The sequence below is a fragment of the Carassius gibelio genome, chromosome A14, assembly GCF_023724105.1.
Source record: "Carassius gibelio isolate Cgi1373 ecotype wild population from Czech Republic chromosome A14, carGib1.2-hapl.c, whole genome shotgun sequence".
Lineage (NCBI taxonomy): Eukaryota > Metazoa > Chordata > Actinopteri > Cypriniformes > Cyprinidae > Carassius > Carassius gibelio.
In genome coordinates this window covers 14,956,586-14,972,443 of record NC_068384.1, presented here as the reverse complement: position 1 = coordinate 14,972,443, position 15,858 = coordinate 14,956,586, and the positions used below count along the sequence as shown (strand labels likewise).

Here is a 15,858-nt window from a genome sequence, read left to right as displayed (position 1 = left end):
CTTTGAGCAGCATTAAACTGTGTAAACAAACATAAATTCACAAACATGAAATGTTAATAAATGTTTATTTTTAATTAACATCAAATAAACATGAATTAAACGTAATCTAATGTGCTTCCCTAAATTCGTCTTTCCCCTTCAATCCAAACGAACTTGATTTGAATTTGAATGTGGAGGAAGAGGAAGCTTCATGAAATGTCATGAATTTCCATTGCTAGTGGTGCTATTATAAAAAAAAAAAAAGTTGTTCAAACTTTTTACCAATGTATTTGATTTCACCACTGCAAACACAACCTATACTGTATCTAGATCAGTAATGCAGTCTATTGTTTTGAAGCAGTCAGTTTTGGTTATTTGAACAGAAGCGCTTAGATTCCCTGTTTTTTTTCATGTATTTTATTGTGGTCTACTATAAGGGCATTTAGTTTATTGCTCTAATTCAGGTTTACGGTATGCATTTCCGGGTTGATTCATTTTTATATCATTACTCTTGGCAAGGGGAAATGAGCTCAGATGCTCTTCAACTGTTCAGCCAGCTGTCTTCAGCGGTGTTTGCCTCTCGGCCAGATCTGAGATCTGATAATCATCACGTATGGATGCACATGTATGTTTTCATGCATCACTGCTTTCATGATATCATCAAACGATTCTTCTAGAGGGGCTCATGCTCATATTCTTTGATATCCGCTGGGTATTTTTTTCTGGGGGCTGATATTGCTTTGTGCATGAGTCATTTCGTCCCAGAGAAAGTGTCTTATGAGCCATATTTGAACTTGGCCTATAGAAGCAGTCAAACCACACACCTTGGCCTATGAGTCAAGAAGAGATGCTTTTAAACCTTTTATCATTGTTTGGGATTTATTTGTAATTCAGTCCACTGTGGCACTTTTTGTTTATTTGAACTCTTTCGTGCGTTGAGGTTGTTGTTGATAAGGATGGCCAAATTAGGCTGTGGAAAAGTCCACAAACGGTCTGCCCACTTTCCCTGTGAATGCTGGGATTTCCCCCACCAAAATGAGATTAGCATACCTGTGACATTCCTTTGCTATTAATGTCTTCTCATTTGCCTTTTAGACTTAAGTATGTGTAGAACCGCTTCGCAAGTACTTCACTATGATTTTTGTGTATATATTTATATTCAGCAGATGAAAGTCTGATTAAATATGAGCCACTTTTTTTGTTTTTATTCTGTGTTTGTTGGACAACAGATCTGTAACTACCAGGGTGCCGCTCGAGTGGTAGTTCAGCTGGTGACACACTCCGCAGAGATCCATCTTCATGCTCACAGCCTGGTGGGCAAACAGTGCGATAAAGGAATCTGCATTGCCGACTTGCAGTCAAAAGATTCAAGCATCAGGTCTGAATTTGTCCCTCAACATCCATTTATTCAGAATGGCTTTTTCTGAGCTACAGCACTCTTGGTCCATGCAGTGATGATAGCGAGGGCCCTTATTAATGTTCACTTGCGAATGTTTCACAGTTTTCCTAACTTGGGCATTTTGCACGTGACAAAAAAGAACGTAAGCAAAGTTTTGGAAGAGAGGATGATCGAGGCCTACAGGATGGGATTTAACTACGGCATATCCATCCATCCTGACATTGATGCCCTACAAGGAGAGGTTCGCATGCCCAGAGAGCTCACAGGTGTGTTTGTGAAAGCCTGAACCCTTCCTGACAGATTATGTCACTGTCTCTTGACATATTCATGATATTCATCCATTTTTCTCCTGGCCCCATCACGATGGTACTTAAGATATTTACTTGCCCTGCCAACATTTTTTCCTGCCTCACCACAAAGACTTCTAAAAACTAAAAATAACATTTATTTACGCTACCATTCAGAGCTTTGGCGTCAGTAAGATTTGTTCTTTTTAAAAGAAATTAATACTTTTTATTAAACAAAAATGCAGTAAACATATTTGTAATAACTCAGACAAAATATTCCTGTTTTAAATAAATGGTGTTCAAAATTTCTATTAAAAATCATAAAAAAAATTATCACAGTTTTCAAAAAATATGAAGCAATGCAACTGTTTTTTAAGGATCATGTGACACTAAAGACTCGAGTAATGGCTGATGAAAATTCAGCTGGAATAACAGTTTTTAATTATTTACATTTTAAAATATATTATAAATAGAAAAATAAAATGAAAGAAATAAAGGTTATTTTAAATTGTTAAAACTAGTGTTTCACAATATTACCATTCCTTTTTACAGTATATTTGATTGAATAAATGCAGCCTTGGTAAGTATAAAATAAAAATGATACTGCTTATGGTCATTGTAGCTTAAAGGTTGAAAGTCTGGGATAGTAACAGAAAGGTTGTAGGTTCAAACTCTACAAGGAGCAGTCGGTTTTCACTTTGTACCAAGACAATTTGCTCCAGGGGCACTGGCTGTATAATATATATATATATATATATATATATTTTTTACTGTATGTCACTATGGATAAAATTCTACTGATGATCTAAGAATGCTTTTGTCAACAGAAAGGTTTAAGAGATTATTGGGTAACACTTTATTTTAAGGAGTCCTTGTTACACATGTTACATTGTACTTACTATTATTATAACAATGAATTATGCATATTGCATGCAAGTAAGCCAAACCCTAAACCTAACCCTAACTATATATTAAGTGCACGTAGTTAATTAATAATACTCAGACCTTAAATGAATAATTACACTTTAACAAGGACACCTTAAAATAAAGTGTAACCGATTATTGATTCTGAGAAAGTAATGTAATGTAATGTAAAATAAAATTTAAGAAGCTCAGCATATGTGTTCATGTATTTTAGATACTGAGAGGAACCTGATTAGCAGCGCATCTATTCATCAGTCAAAGGAGATGGATCTGAGCGTGGTGCGGCTCATGTTCACAGCCTTCCTGCCCGACAGTGATGGAGGCTTCTCCCGCAGACTGGAACCGGTCATTTCAGACCCCATCTTTGACAGCAGTGAGTATCATCCTCCTTGACACTGACCATCTCCATCAAAAGCATTCATAGCAGTGTTATTTTAGTATCATTGAGATACTAATATAGTTTTTATCATTGTTGTTGTTGTTATATTTAATGCATTTGTATTTTAGTTTTAGGTAGTTTATGTCTAATATATATATATATATATATATTTTTTGTCTAATATATATACATATATTTATAATCTATGAATAATTTTGTCTATTTTCTGTCATTTTTGTATATAGGTCTTATTAATTTAATTTCAGTTTTTTTATTACATCAAGTTAAACTGACTGAAAAAGGGGAATGTTACATTGGCAACTATCTGAAGTCAAATAGATTTTATTTTAAGAAACGAAATGGGTTTATTTAATGAGTTTAGTCATAGTTAGATAACTCCGATTCATAGTCATTAGAAATGATAGTTTTTAGCATGATTTTGAGTTTTGGGGCTATTACTGATATATTTTTAAGTCTCACTCTTGATCTCATTCTTGTTCTCATTTTCCTATTCCATTTCTCGTACTCTCACTCTCTGACAGAGAACTGTCAGTATTGCTTCCTCTCTGAAACTAGGCCTACACTTTCGATTTCCCCTCCCTTTTCTAATAATCTGTCTCCATTTCTGCCTCTCTTCTCAGCACAGTCAGACTTCATGTTTGTAAAACGAGACTGCTAAAGAACAGAAAGGGAAAATGAGAAATCTCCACAAAATTGAAAAGCAGAAAGAGGTGTTTCCTTTCTAATACCTTTGACTCTCTTGTGGCATTTCAGAGGCCCCAAATGCCTCCAATCTGAAGATAGTGCGGATGGATCGGACCGCCGGCTGTGTGACTGGAGGAGAGGAGGTCTATCTGCTGTGTGACAAAGTCCAGAAAGGTCAGAAAGCAATATCGGCATGCTCTGCCTGTCTGCTATTGCTGAACAGAATTAAGGACATAAATTTAAGAAAAGGATTTTTCCTTGCTGCTTCGAAATAAAGGGGTTGATTTACTATATAGACAAACTCTAACATCCACAGCAGAGATACGTGACCAATTCCTATTCAGCAACTTGGTTGTGGTTACATATTAACCTTTAAGAGTTTAGTAAATCATAAAGATAATTTGCATATGAACTACATTTCAGAAGTTTGGGGTCAAAGCTGGACAAAGCTTGAAAAAGGCTATTCATTTGCATGATTTCAGCTAGAGAGGTTATGACCCTATTATTGTCCAATTGTATTTCTGATTTGAAATATGTTATTTAAATATAATATTGACATACGGTTTCAGAGATTTCAGTCTCTTAGCATTGAAGCAGATAAGAGCGGTACCTTCGTGACTGGAAAAAGCTGCCCAGGGGCATTACCAAATTGAGTCGCCGAAGGGAACTGAATTTTTAAAGAGCGCTTTGCCAAGGGTCAAAAAGAGACTGTGGAGAATGGTCTTTTGAAACTAAATAGTGACTGTTTTAGACTTCAGGAGAAAAAGGTATAATGGTGTAGATGTGGATGACTTGGGGATCAGGAAAATTTAAACAAGCCAATCAATGGATAGCTTTCGGTCACATGACCCACCGGCTCGAAGACGTCCATAGAACCGCAGCACAAGCCTATCAGTTTTCTGTCTGTTTCACAGCCACAAATATTTCGATCATCTCTCAAAAAAAAAAAAAAAAAGTAAATATAAAGCACCCCTGGCAATATCATTAAACAGTGAAACAAAACATTGTAAAAACACTTAAAGTGCCTGTATATGTAAAAGATATTTGATATTAAACGATCAAATTCAGTAATCACTATATTAATGTTGCACATTGTGTTTATATTCTGGTGCCTGTGATATGCTTAGCCTGTGCAAAATATACATCATAAAAAAGATGTTTACTGAATTTCACCTTTTAATATCTGCGTTTTACTGCATGACTACTTAATGCATACTGTGTAAAAATAACTGGCGGTCAGGTGGGCGTTCCTATGAGTGGGTGACGTGAAAGTGACGTGAAGTGAAAACGATACATTTTTCTGAATGAAATTTAGCCTTTAACCTACAGGTGACACGCCACCTTGTTCTTTTGACATGCATTGCCACTCTTGAAGGAAGTTTTCACTGCAAATTTCCATCTGTACGGAATTCCCCTGGTCATATGCAAATTACAGGGCAAAGGAACGTTCACCTATACATCCGTTTTTCATCCATTTCTCTTCTCTCATATTGTTTCCTCCTACCCTTGCTCGCGATGGAAACTGGATCTTCATGGACAAGTCATGTAAGATAAATAGATGATCCTAAAATACAAAATCCTCAACCTTCACCATACTACGCACTAAATCCTCTGAAACACTTATTTTGATCAGTTGCAACATTTGAAATGACAAGTTTTGCTGTGTGAATCATATAGCGGCCATACCAAGCCCTAATAATATGTAAATGCAGTGTTAAATGATCATGGTATATATGAAAATACCATGCTATTTCCATCTGATACCTAGATTGGATATGTTTTAGATCATGTGTCCATAATGTGCATATCAGTTGCACCATAAAATGAGGTTTGAACCGTGGTAAATCATGGCTTTGCAGAAGTAACGACGCGCTGCATGCTGACGACAGATATTCAAGTTGTACTTTGTGTGCGGCGACAATCATTTCCTCTTTCTTTCCCCGTCGGTTCACATTAATTTAATTTTCTTGTCTTCCTCATACTGTATGTGATGTCATTGTTTGTTTTTGTTGCTGTGACAGATGATATCCAGGTGCGGTTTTATGAAGAAGATGAGTCAGGTGTAACCTGGGAGGCCTACGGGGATTTCTCCCCCACCGATGTCCACAGACAGGTCAGCACAGGAACTTGTCTGCCGTGTTCACTGTTACATCTTGCCTTAAGATGAATGTGATTCTATGGTGTTATTGTTATTATTAACATTAATGTTCTGGCGGAATGAATAATCCACACTCTACAATTCCAACTTTTAGTTTGCCATCGTCTTCAAGACGCCTAAATATCGGGACCAGAACCTCCAGAAGCCCATCTCTGTGTTTGTGCAGCTGAAAAGGAAGTCAGACAATGAAACGAGTGAACCCAAGCCTTTCACCTACCATCCACAGATTATAGGTATAGTCTTTAACCAACTCTCTAAAGGTTAAACGCTCTCGCGTGTTTGTATATTATATTAAATATTAATATAAAAAATATTAAATCTTTTTTTTTTTACATTTTTACTGCACAGTTAAATAAAAAAGGTTCCAGTATCTGTCCATATACTATATGTTTACTTTGTTATTGATATACTGTTTCTAAACTATTTTAAGACAAAGAAGAAGTCCAAAGAAAGAGACAGAAGACACTGCCAAACTTTCAGGACTACAGTGGTGCAGGAGGCGGAGCTGGGGGCATGTTTAGAGGAGGAGGGGGTGGGTCTACAGCAGGGGGCGGTCCCAGTGGAGGAGGAGGAGGTATATGAATAAGCCATTACACTTCATATATCATATATCAGCTTTATTATTAGAAGCCTGAAATTCTCAGCATGCATGAAAGGTTAGTGATGTTAGCTAAATACATTCTTTCGTTTTCTAGGACATTACTTCCAGGGATTTCAAACCTATAACAATTGCGGGACTGGATATAACTTCTCCTCAGGCATGGGAGGAGGCGGGACCACCATCAAGCATGGTGGGTGTCCAAGCTGTCAATCAAGCTGCTGCCATTACAGCAGTTTTGACTGTACAATTACATACATTCAAAAGTGTGGGGTGAAAGAAGTCACTTATTCTCACCAAGGCTTCATTTATTTGATAACTAATACAGTTTAACCCTTTAACTATCACACCTTCCCGAATACGGGATGCCTACGTTTACTTCAATATATTACAATCAAATCTAATCTAACCTTGACAAAGTTTTTTTTTAAGAATTCTCTTCTGCTCACCAAGCCAGCATTTAATTGATCCAAAATACAGCATTTAGCATTTAGCATTTATACAGCAATAATCAGCATTTATCTGAAATAAGCTTTTATAACATTATACACAATTTCTATTTCAGATAAAGGCTGTTCTTCTGAACTTTCCATCAAAGAAACCTGAAAAAAAATCTACTCAGCTGTTTTCAACATAATAATAATAATAATATATTTTTTTACATCATTTATTTTAATACAGAAAAGGATAATGTCACACAAAAAAATTCAGCTTTGAAATCACAGGAATAAATTACATTTTAAAATATATTCAAATAGAGAGCATTGCATATTTTGTTTTATTGTAAAAAATATTTCAAAATGTTACTGTTTTTGCTGTACTCCAGATCAAATAAATGCAGACTTGGTGAGTAGAAGAGAATTATTTAAAAAACATAAAATCTTAAAACATAAAACTTTTGACTAGTGTATAGATACATACATTTTTACATTAAAATTATGAAAACATTGTTCGAACCAGTGATTCAACAAAAACTTCATTAACCTACTTCACTTGTTTCTCTACCGGATGAATCAGCATTTTTTAACGATTCTCTTGAATGAACAATTCATTCAATGACACATACATTTTTAAGTCACTTTTCAATGTGAAAAAATGTAATCGACACAAACGTTATTTGAAGCGCAGTAACCGTAAAAAAACGGAATTTGCTCTATTTTGATCGCTACCATTGAGATCAGGGTTTATATCTGAACTATAATCTTTACCCCAGTGTTTCTGTGATAATATGAATGACTTTAAGACAGAAATAATACTGAGTAGTTGAAGACAGTTTGTGAAGATGTTTCTTGACCAAACATGGTAAGTGCTCTCTCTGTGTCAGCGGCAGTACAAACACAGATTTGAATGATCAGGTAACATTTTTTGATCCAGTTTCTCAGTTTTGATTTCTCTTCTAGCATATCAAGAACCAGTGGAAGACAGTGATGAAGACAGTGATGGTGATACCGATAATGATCCGGCAGCAGGTGGGGTGGTGCGAATCTGTGCCCATCCTGATCCAGTTGATTTGGGAGTGACAAGTGAGGACACAGAGCCTACAGAAAATCTGGAGTTAAACACCACAGGTTAGATTTAGTTTGAAGCTAAACCTTCAGATGCTCAAATAAGCTTGTGTGAAGTTCTCTAGCACTGGTCAAACAAGACTAAAACCCAGACAAGCTTCGTACTGGTTGTAGATACTTGGGTGTTAATTTGTGTGTTTGTGTGTCTGCTCTTTTTAAGGCTGTGTGTTAGAGCCGCATTTGGCTGAGCTAGCTGGAAGACAGGCTCAAGCTCTCTTTCATTACGCAGTTAGCGGTGATGCTAGAATGCTTCTGGCTCCACAGCGCCCCCTCATGACCACTCAAGACGAGAACGGAGACACGTAAGTCAGGAAAAACCAACTTCGTATTTCCGTAGAAGTCCTATTTCCATTAACTTCCCGCTTTCCGCCAAAACACGTCAATGTGAATGTATGACTCCAGATGTTTCGTCTTTGTTTCCCAAAGATCAAATCTTTATTTATGTTCTGTTTTGGATCTGACTTTTAGGAGTTTACATCTGGGAGTGATCCATAGTCAGACAGATGCCGTGCGAAATCTAGCACAAGTCATCTCGGCTCTCCCTGGAGAGGACATACTCAACATTAGGAATGATCTGTACCAGGTATTCTGTGCTATACTTTTAGAATTGAATCTGTTTTTCACTGCAACCAAAGCTTGTGAACTTCCCTAAAGCTCTGTGGCCAGTAAAATCCTCTGATACATCTGTTGCAGACTCCTTTGCACCTAGCAGTGTTGACACTGCAAAAAGAGGCGGTCGAGGCCTTGTTGGAGGCCGAGGTGGATGTCACGCTCACAGATCGCAATGGAAACACGGCACTTCACCTGGCGGCTCAGCAGAAAGAGGGTAGCATGCTGCGATTGCTGCTAAAGTACAAATCAGTGGAGCAATTAACCAGCATCCCCAACACAGCAGGTATTTCAGACTGGCTGTCAGATCCATTAAAGCTGAATTTGAAGCAGTCAGCCTTTATGCTCAGATGTGTTTATGCGCGTGTGTGTTCAGGTCTCTGTCCGCTTCACCTGGCTGTACAGGCAAACAGTTTGAGTAGTGTGCGAGCCCTGCTGGATGGCGGGGCAGATGTGGACATCCAGGAGATCACATGTGGCCGCACAGCACTTCATCTGGCTACAGAGCTGGGAAACCTTTCCCTCGCCGGCTGCCTTCTGCTGGAGGTACAGTGATGGGTTTGAAGCGTGTTGATTTAGTGAAACTACAAATGCCTGATATTGTAAAGTTTTGCTTTACATACTCTTAACCTTTGCATTTTCCCCCATGAAGCCAACCTATAATGTTAATCAATGCATAATTATTATCATCGTTTAATCTTGCATGACTTTTTTACCCAAGTCTTTTATGCTCACCAAGGCTGCATTTATGAGATCAAAAAAAACTGTAATATTGTGGAATATTTATTACAGTTTAAAATAACTGTTTTCTATTTTAATGTATTTTAAAATGTAATTTATTCCCGTAACGCAAAGCTGAATTTTTAGCATCATTACTTCAGTCTTCAGTGTCACAAGACCATTTAGAAATCATTCTAATATGCTGATTTGCTCAGGAAACATTTATTCGTATTATCAGTTTAGAAAACTGCTGTGCTGCTTAATTGTTTTTTTGGGAAACGTGATCAATTTTTTTCAGTATTTTTTGATGCATAGAAATTCCTATGATTTGAAATGAAACATTTTTGTAACATTATGTCTTTACTATCACTGTTGATCAGTTTAATGCGTCCTTGCTAAATAAAAGCATGAATTTCTTTAGAAAAACTGAAATAATTTGTTAGTAGTCGTAATTATCTCTTAATGAATGAACTGACCTTAACTGAAAGATTGACTGATTGTTTTTGTCCTCTTGCGTTATTGACCAACTATGTTCCTGTTTGACACTGTAAAGCTGCTTTGACACAATCTGTATTTTATAAAGTGCTTTATAAATAAAGGTGACACTTTGTCTATGCAGGGTAATGCATATGTAGACAGCATCACTTACAATGGTTCGACTCCTCTGCACATTGCTGCGGGACGTGACTCAACCAAACTGTGCGCGCTCTTGATGGCTGCCGGTGAGGAAGTGTGTTTTTTATTACAGGTGTCACTAGTGAGCGTTGCCGTGCTGAAAAATAACATGACATGTCTACAAATAACTGTCTGTAACATCCTGTTCTGCTGTCATCAGTGTTCTGCAAATATGTCTGGCAGAATTTAGTAGATTAAATTATTTCGACATGAGGTTACCAGTTAGTGTTGTGTACTTTGCTTTTAGGAGCAGATCCTCATAAAGAAAACTTTGAACCACTGTTCTTCAAAGAAGATGAGTTGTGTGGTACATGTGAGGAGGAGGAGGAAGATGAAGGCTTTATTCCTGGGACAACCCCTATGAACTTGGCAACCTCCCCAGAGGTGAGATAGAGGGTCAAATCTTTGGATAATTTTTGTATTATGTAATGTTGTTATTGGTTCTTTATGTAATGTATTGCATGTTTTCAGGTGTATGATATTCTTAATGGAGAAGAGTATCAGCTCACCACCACTGTTGTTCCACCACAAGGTATGAACATGGAGATGAATACGAACTACCATTCAAATGTTTGGAGTCAGATATGTATGCATGAATGTATGTATGTATTTATTAATGGAAAGACATAAAAATACATCAGTTAGAACACATTGAATTGATCAAAATGACAGTAAAGACTATAAGGTTACAAAAGATTTCCTTTTCAACTTAATGCGTTGTTTTAAACTTTCTATTCATTGAAGAATCCTAAAAAATCTAAACCATCAGTTTCCAAAAAATAGTAAGCTACACAAATGATTAAAAAAAAAAAAAAAAAATTGTAATTAAAAAAATATGTTTCTTGAGCATCAAATCATCATATTTGAATGATAATTTGACACTGAAGACTGGAGTGATGACTCCTGAAAATTCAGCTTTGGCAACAAATAAATATAAATAAATAAAACTATATCTTAATATATAGTAAAATAGAGATCAGTTATTTAAATCATAATAATGTTTAATTGTTACAGTTTTTTGATCAAATAAATGCAGACTTGATTAGCATAAGAGACTTTGATATTTAAAAAATATTTAAAAACTTAACATAAAGACTTACCGACCCAGACCTTTTGAATGGTAGTGTTGTTGACTCTGTGTTAACATTTATGCTTCAGATTTTTTTTTTTTTTGTATTGTTCAGGGCTTCCACTTTCACAAAAAAAAAAAAAAAACAGGAAATATATGTATGTTAAGAACGGTTTTGTGTTCGTGTACATTTAAATATTGTTTGGCTTGTGTTGGCAGGTGACATGAAGAGCTTGAGCTCTGACACAAAGCAGGAGCTGTGCCAGGCCCTGGAAGGACCGACGGGAGGCTGGGAGAGTCTGGCTCATGCTCTGGGACTGGGCATCCTGGCCAGTGCCTTCAGACTCAGCTCCTGCCCTGCTGGAAAGCTGCTGGACAGCTATGAGGTCAACTCATTTACTTCCTTTTTCACTACAAATAATTTTGACCTGTATCTAAAATGAACAGCAGAGTATAAAAAGATAAAGATGTCTTCACTTAATATGATTAATCTAATCTAATTAACTGGCATATTACAGAAGCTCCAGTTCTTAGTTGTTATTCACTATATATAACTAATTATGAGGTCACTTATCTGAATTGATTGTGATGTGGGCCTGTAAACAGAAATACATTTTTATGTTAAATTTTCAATACAACTTTTGGAACTGAAAAAGTTCTGTATCATATATCATTTTTATTATATTATTGATTTTTAAATATCCAGAATTAGTGGACCTAGTTAAGTCCTATCATCTGATATCTCTCTGAACAACATTTAAAGAAATGAATTGCTCTAACATTGGCTATATCAGTAGGCTTAACATTTATGTTGTTTTGTGCATTCTGTAGTTGCTCTGGTTTCAGCTGCTGCTGATCTGTCCCCTCTGCAGGTGTCTGGAGGAACGGTGCGTGAGCTGGTTGAGGGACTGAAGCATGTTGGGAACAGCAGTGCTGTCAGTTTACTCCAGGCCATGTGCAAGGAGCCTGAAGCGGTTCACACCACGCCTCAGCTCACAGGTAATATTGACTCAGCGTTTCTTGGTAATGTGGCCTGGGTGGGTGAACATCAGTCAAAAGTGTTGGTTCTAGCCCCTCAAAAGGAGTGGTCCATGAAAAACTACTATTGTTCCCTGGTATGCATAACCACAGGCTGGTCTCAGGGACTTTCCCTGTAGTAAGTGCACTGGGAGTTCCTCTGGATGTGTCAGTAAAGGAGTAAGTAGTTAAATGGCTTTAAAAAAAAACATTTGAATGTTATTTCAGATTAGATAAGAGGAGTTCAGAATAGTTGCGACATTTACACAATCCTGTGACAACATCAGTTTAATTATGTTCACCAAGGCTGCAATTGATAAACTCAAAATTGAAAAATATTATTGCAATAAAATAAGTTTTCTGTTTTACTGTATTCCCAAATCTGTTTTATTCCTGTGTTGGCAAAGCCATATTTTCAGCAGCCATTACTCCAGTCTTCAGTGTCAAATGACAGGCTAATAAACCTGGCAGTGGAATAGTTTTTATTATTTGATTAATACATGTGACTATGTTTAACTGTGTTCATATTGTGAGTCACATTTCTGTTTTCACTATTTTCTAAAACCATTTATATTTGATAAAAGATTCAGCTATGGTAAAATCACAGTAACCCATGGTCTTGAATGGCATAATGCTTTAATTTCTAAAAGCACAACCATAAATGTTAGATGACAGTTTTTAATTTTTCCTTTGCTCTGTTTGCCAGAACATAAACATCAACAATTCATCTTCTCAAAACATGTTTTTTACTCATCGGTGTAGCATTTTTGATCTTTTTCCAACAGCACATCATCACTGTGGCATTTTGCAGTATGAGTGAGAATTTATTCTGTACTGTTCTGTTGAGAAGGTTTTTTTTTTCTTTCTCCATATTATGGTTTGTAAAATCCCCAGATTAAATCACTGTCTGTCTCAGTCACCTGCCCCCCTCTCCTTAACAATTGTATCACATTGTGGTTCTCCCTGACATTACCTCATATGAACTCAAGCATGATGTCAGCAAAACATCATAGCCACTGCATTCTGAGGGAGTTCCCCTCGGTCTCAGGGTGACCCAACACACTGCGGTAGTGTTCACATATAGTCTCTGCAGAGATGGCCATGTTTCAGGGGGAAGCAGACACTAGAGAGGGGGATTCCCAGGAACAGAAGTGAAAGCCAGATATGGCACTTCTGGGTTTTGTCTCTGGAGCAAGTATTTCCACCTTGCTGTCTGATTTGAAGGGTTGACATAGTTTTAGAGATTAATAAGCGTCTGTAACAGCAGTATGCTAAAAACGCATCAATGTTCAATAAATACAGTGGGATCCAAAAGTGATCAAATTTGGGATTCAAAATCTATTTTAAACCTGGAAACAAAACGTTTTAGGAAATTTTATGTGGTAAGAAGGATCAGAAATATTTAAGTTTCTGAGTATTGCTGTTAATAAATCAAAATAAGGACCAATTACTCAAACTGTTATTTTATTTCATTTATTTTATCCATTCAGTTTGTCAAGTGGGTGACTTATTTGTTTTATTTAGTATTTTCTTCAGTGGTTTCAAATGCTTAGACCCCAGTGTAATTAAATCATATAGTATATAGAGAATATGCATGTGTTTTACATGAATTCTATTCATAGAATTATGTTATTTTCATAAAAAACATGCATAATAATTCCCTGTAAAAAAATATTTGGCAAAAGATTTGAATTTTTTTTTTATAGTCATATTAATAATCACCTTTCTTTTCCTCAAAACAAACGATTTCTCAGGTCCAGGGCTCTGTAAGCCCATTCAGGGATTGACACTGGGCCCCCATCAGGAAGAGAGTGGGATATGTGACAGCGGGGTGGAGACCTCTTTCTAGAGCCCCAACCTCAGTCTTGCCGACTCCAAACACAATCGCACAAACTGAGGCCTGACCCTATAAAACAGCTTCTCCCTCCTCACTACAGCACCACTCAACCTCAGGATACGCCTCCAAACTCTTTGATTGGTCACCGTCCAGTGTGGATGCTCCGCCCACAATGCAAATGAGGGAACTTTGAGTCTTTAAAGGGATAGTCCACCCTAAAATGAAAATGTTGTCATTAACCACTTAATTCATATGTCGTTCCAAACCCGTAAAAGCTCTGTTCGTCTTCGGAATATCATTTAAGATATTTGGGATGAAAACCTGGAGGCTTGAGACTCTCCCATAGACTGACAAGTAAATAACAGTGTCAAGGTCCAGAAAAGGTATGAAAAGTCATCGTCAGAATACTCTGCCATCATACATGCAATCTGGGTTATATGAAGTGATGGGAACTCTTTTTGTAAGCAAAGACAACAGTCTCCGACATGAACGACATGGGGGTAAAAGATTAATGACAAAATTTTCATTTTGGGATGGATTAATAACACTTTAAGTTTTCTGGCCACAGGGATTATTTTACAATTTTATTTTATTTTTTATTTTTTACTTTTAATAGAAATAATACCAAAAAGCACTTATTTGAACATTTTATTTTGTCATTGTATAGGAGCTAAATTTTCTTGCCATTTTTTTTTTAATTTCCAAATATCTATTTTCTGTTGTGCTAAAGCTGAGGGAGCAGATGAAGTCCAGAGCCCATGTGTAACATCTATAGTTATATTAAGAAACTGGTTTGATTAGTCTGGCCTCAACTATTTGTGTCCTTTTTGTTATTATATTTTAACAAACAATCCGGTTTAAGAACAGCACCTTCAGTTTAAATAATGTGCAGACTTCCTCCTGTAGCCATTTGGTTACAAAGGGTTTTCATCTGTAGCGCAAAATGCAATGATGTATAGGAAGAGGAAGAGCATAAGAGGAGGTCTTCTGGATTATTATGACCCTCTCAACCAATACGTCTGTTGAATGATGGAAAAAAAACGATTCTCTTCATAAAAAAAAAAAAAAAAAAAAAAACTCCAAAAAGACCTATTCAACTCTTGTGTGTACTTGTGCTGTGATGTACAGCATTATTTGGGGTGGCAATTGGATTTCTTTTGCATTTAGTGGTGCTACCTGTAACTCCTATATTTTGATCATGGGTTTCAAAAATAAATAAGCTTTGAGAGAATATACTCTCTTTCACATTTTTGATACATACATATATATATATATATATATATATATATATATATATATATATATATATATATATATATATATATATATATATATATATATATATATATTCTGTTATAAAAGAATAGGGAGGTCAGTCCTGGGCAGTGATTGGAGAGTGTTTGACTAGATTTTGATGGACTGTGTGTGTGTTTGTTTGTTTGTGTATGTGACTTTGAGGAGCTTTACAGGAAGTATTTGTATGAGCATTGTAATAGCCAGATGCCTCAAATGCCCTTCATGAAACATTTGTAGTTACATACATTGAATCTCATTCCCTTCTGCTGTGTAAACTCAGGCTGTATAAAACAAAATATCACTCCGGTAATATGCTGATCTAAGATCAGTTATGTTCTTCTTTTTTTTTTTTTTTTAAACATGGCCTTTGACCTTTGAACTGACTTAGGGACTCGTGTCACCAAAATGTGTTTAGCTGGCATAATATTTCCATACTATGGTGTATAATGTTTAAAAAGCAACAACATCACCTGAAACCCCAAAATAAAGGTTTGACAGGCACTATAATTTTTTTTAGCTGTAAATTGGTATTTATGTCTGTACCCTGTGAAGCAGTGTTGTACAGAGAGACAAATGTGTGCTTTGGAACTGGTTTTATTGTGATACTTTTATAATAAAACAATTCATTGTGTACGACTGCT

The 15,858-nt window shown here is 36.3% G+C and overlaps 1 protein-coding gene across 2 annotated transcripts in view; it reads left to right on the top strand.

Annotated features, from left to right (window-relative positions):
• The window catches only part of LOC128027608 (ubiquitin-conjugating enzyme E2 D2), a 33,647-nt gene extending 17,797 nt beyond the window's left edge, over window positions 1-15,850 (top strand). For both annotated transcript variants that reach the window (XM_052615374.1, XM_052615372.1), the window contains 19 exons: window positions 1,209-1,357; window positions 1,481-1,644; window positions 2,804-2,962; window positions 3,743-3,847; window positions 5,695-5,786; window positions 5,926-6,064; window positions 6,262-6,405; window positions 6,527-6,622; window positions 7,830-7,997; window positions 8,155-8,296; window positions 8,463-8,577; window positions 8,688-8,889; window positions 8,980-9,149; window positions 9,943-10,045; window positions 10,246-10,382; window positions 10,470-10,530; window positions 11,287-11,453; window positions 11,940-12,066; window positions 13,839-15,850. In XM_052615374.1, coding sequence (XP_052471334.1) covers window positions 1,209-1,357; window positions 1,481-1,644; window positions 2,804-2,962; window positions 3,743-3,847; window positions 5,695-5,786; window positions 5,926-6,064; window positions 6,262-6,405; window positions 6,527-6,622; window positions 7,830-7,997; window positions 8,155-8,296; window positions 8,463-8,577; window positions 8,688-8,889; window positions 8,980-9,149; window positions 9,943-10,045; window positions 10,246-10,382; window positions 10,470-10,530; window positions 11,287-11,453; window positions 11,940-12,066; window positions 13,839-13,933 — 2,535 coding nt within the window. In that variant the 3' untranslated portion in view covers window positions 13,934-15,850. The remainder of the gene's footprint in view (window positions 1-1,208; window positions 1,358-1,480; window positions 1,645-2,803; window positions 2,963-3,742; window positions 3,848-5,694; window positions 5,787-5,925; window positions 6,065-6,261; window positions 6,406-6,526; window positions 6,623-7,829; window positions 7,998-8,154; window positions 8,297-8,462; window positions 8,578-8,687; window positions 8,890-8,979; window positions 9,150-9,942; window positions 10,046-10,245; window positions 10,383-10,469; window positions 10,531-11,286; window positions 11,454-11,939; window positions 12,067-13,838) is intronic.
• Window positions 15,851-15,858: the final 8 nt, after the last annotated feature.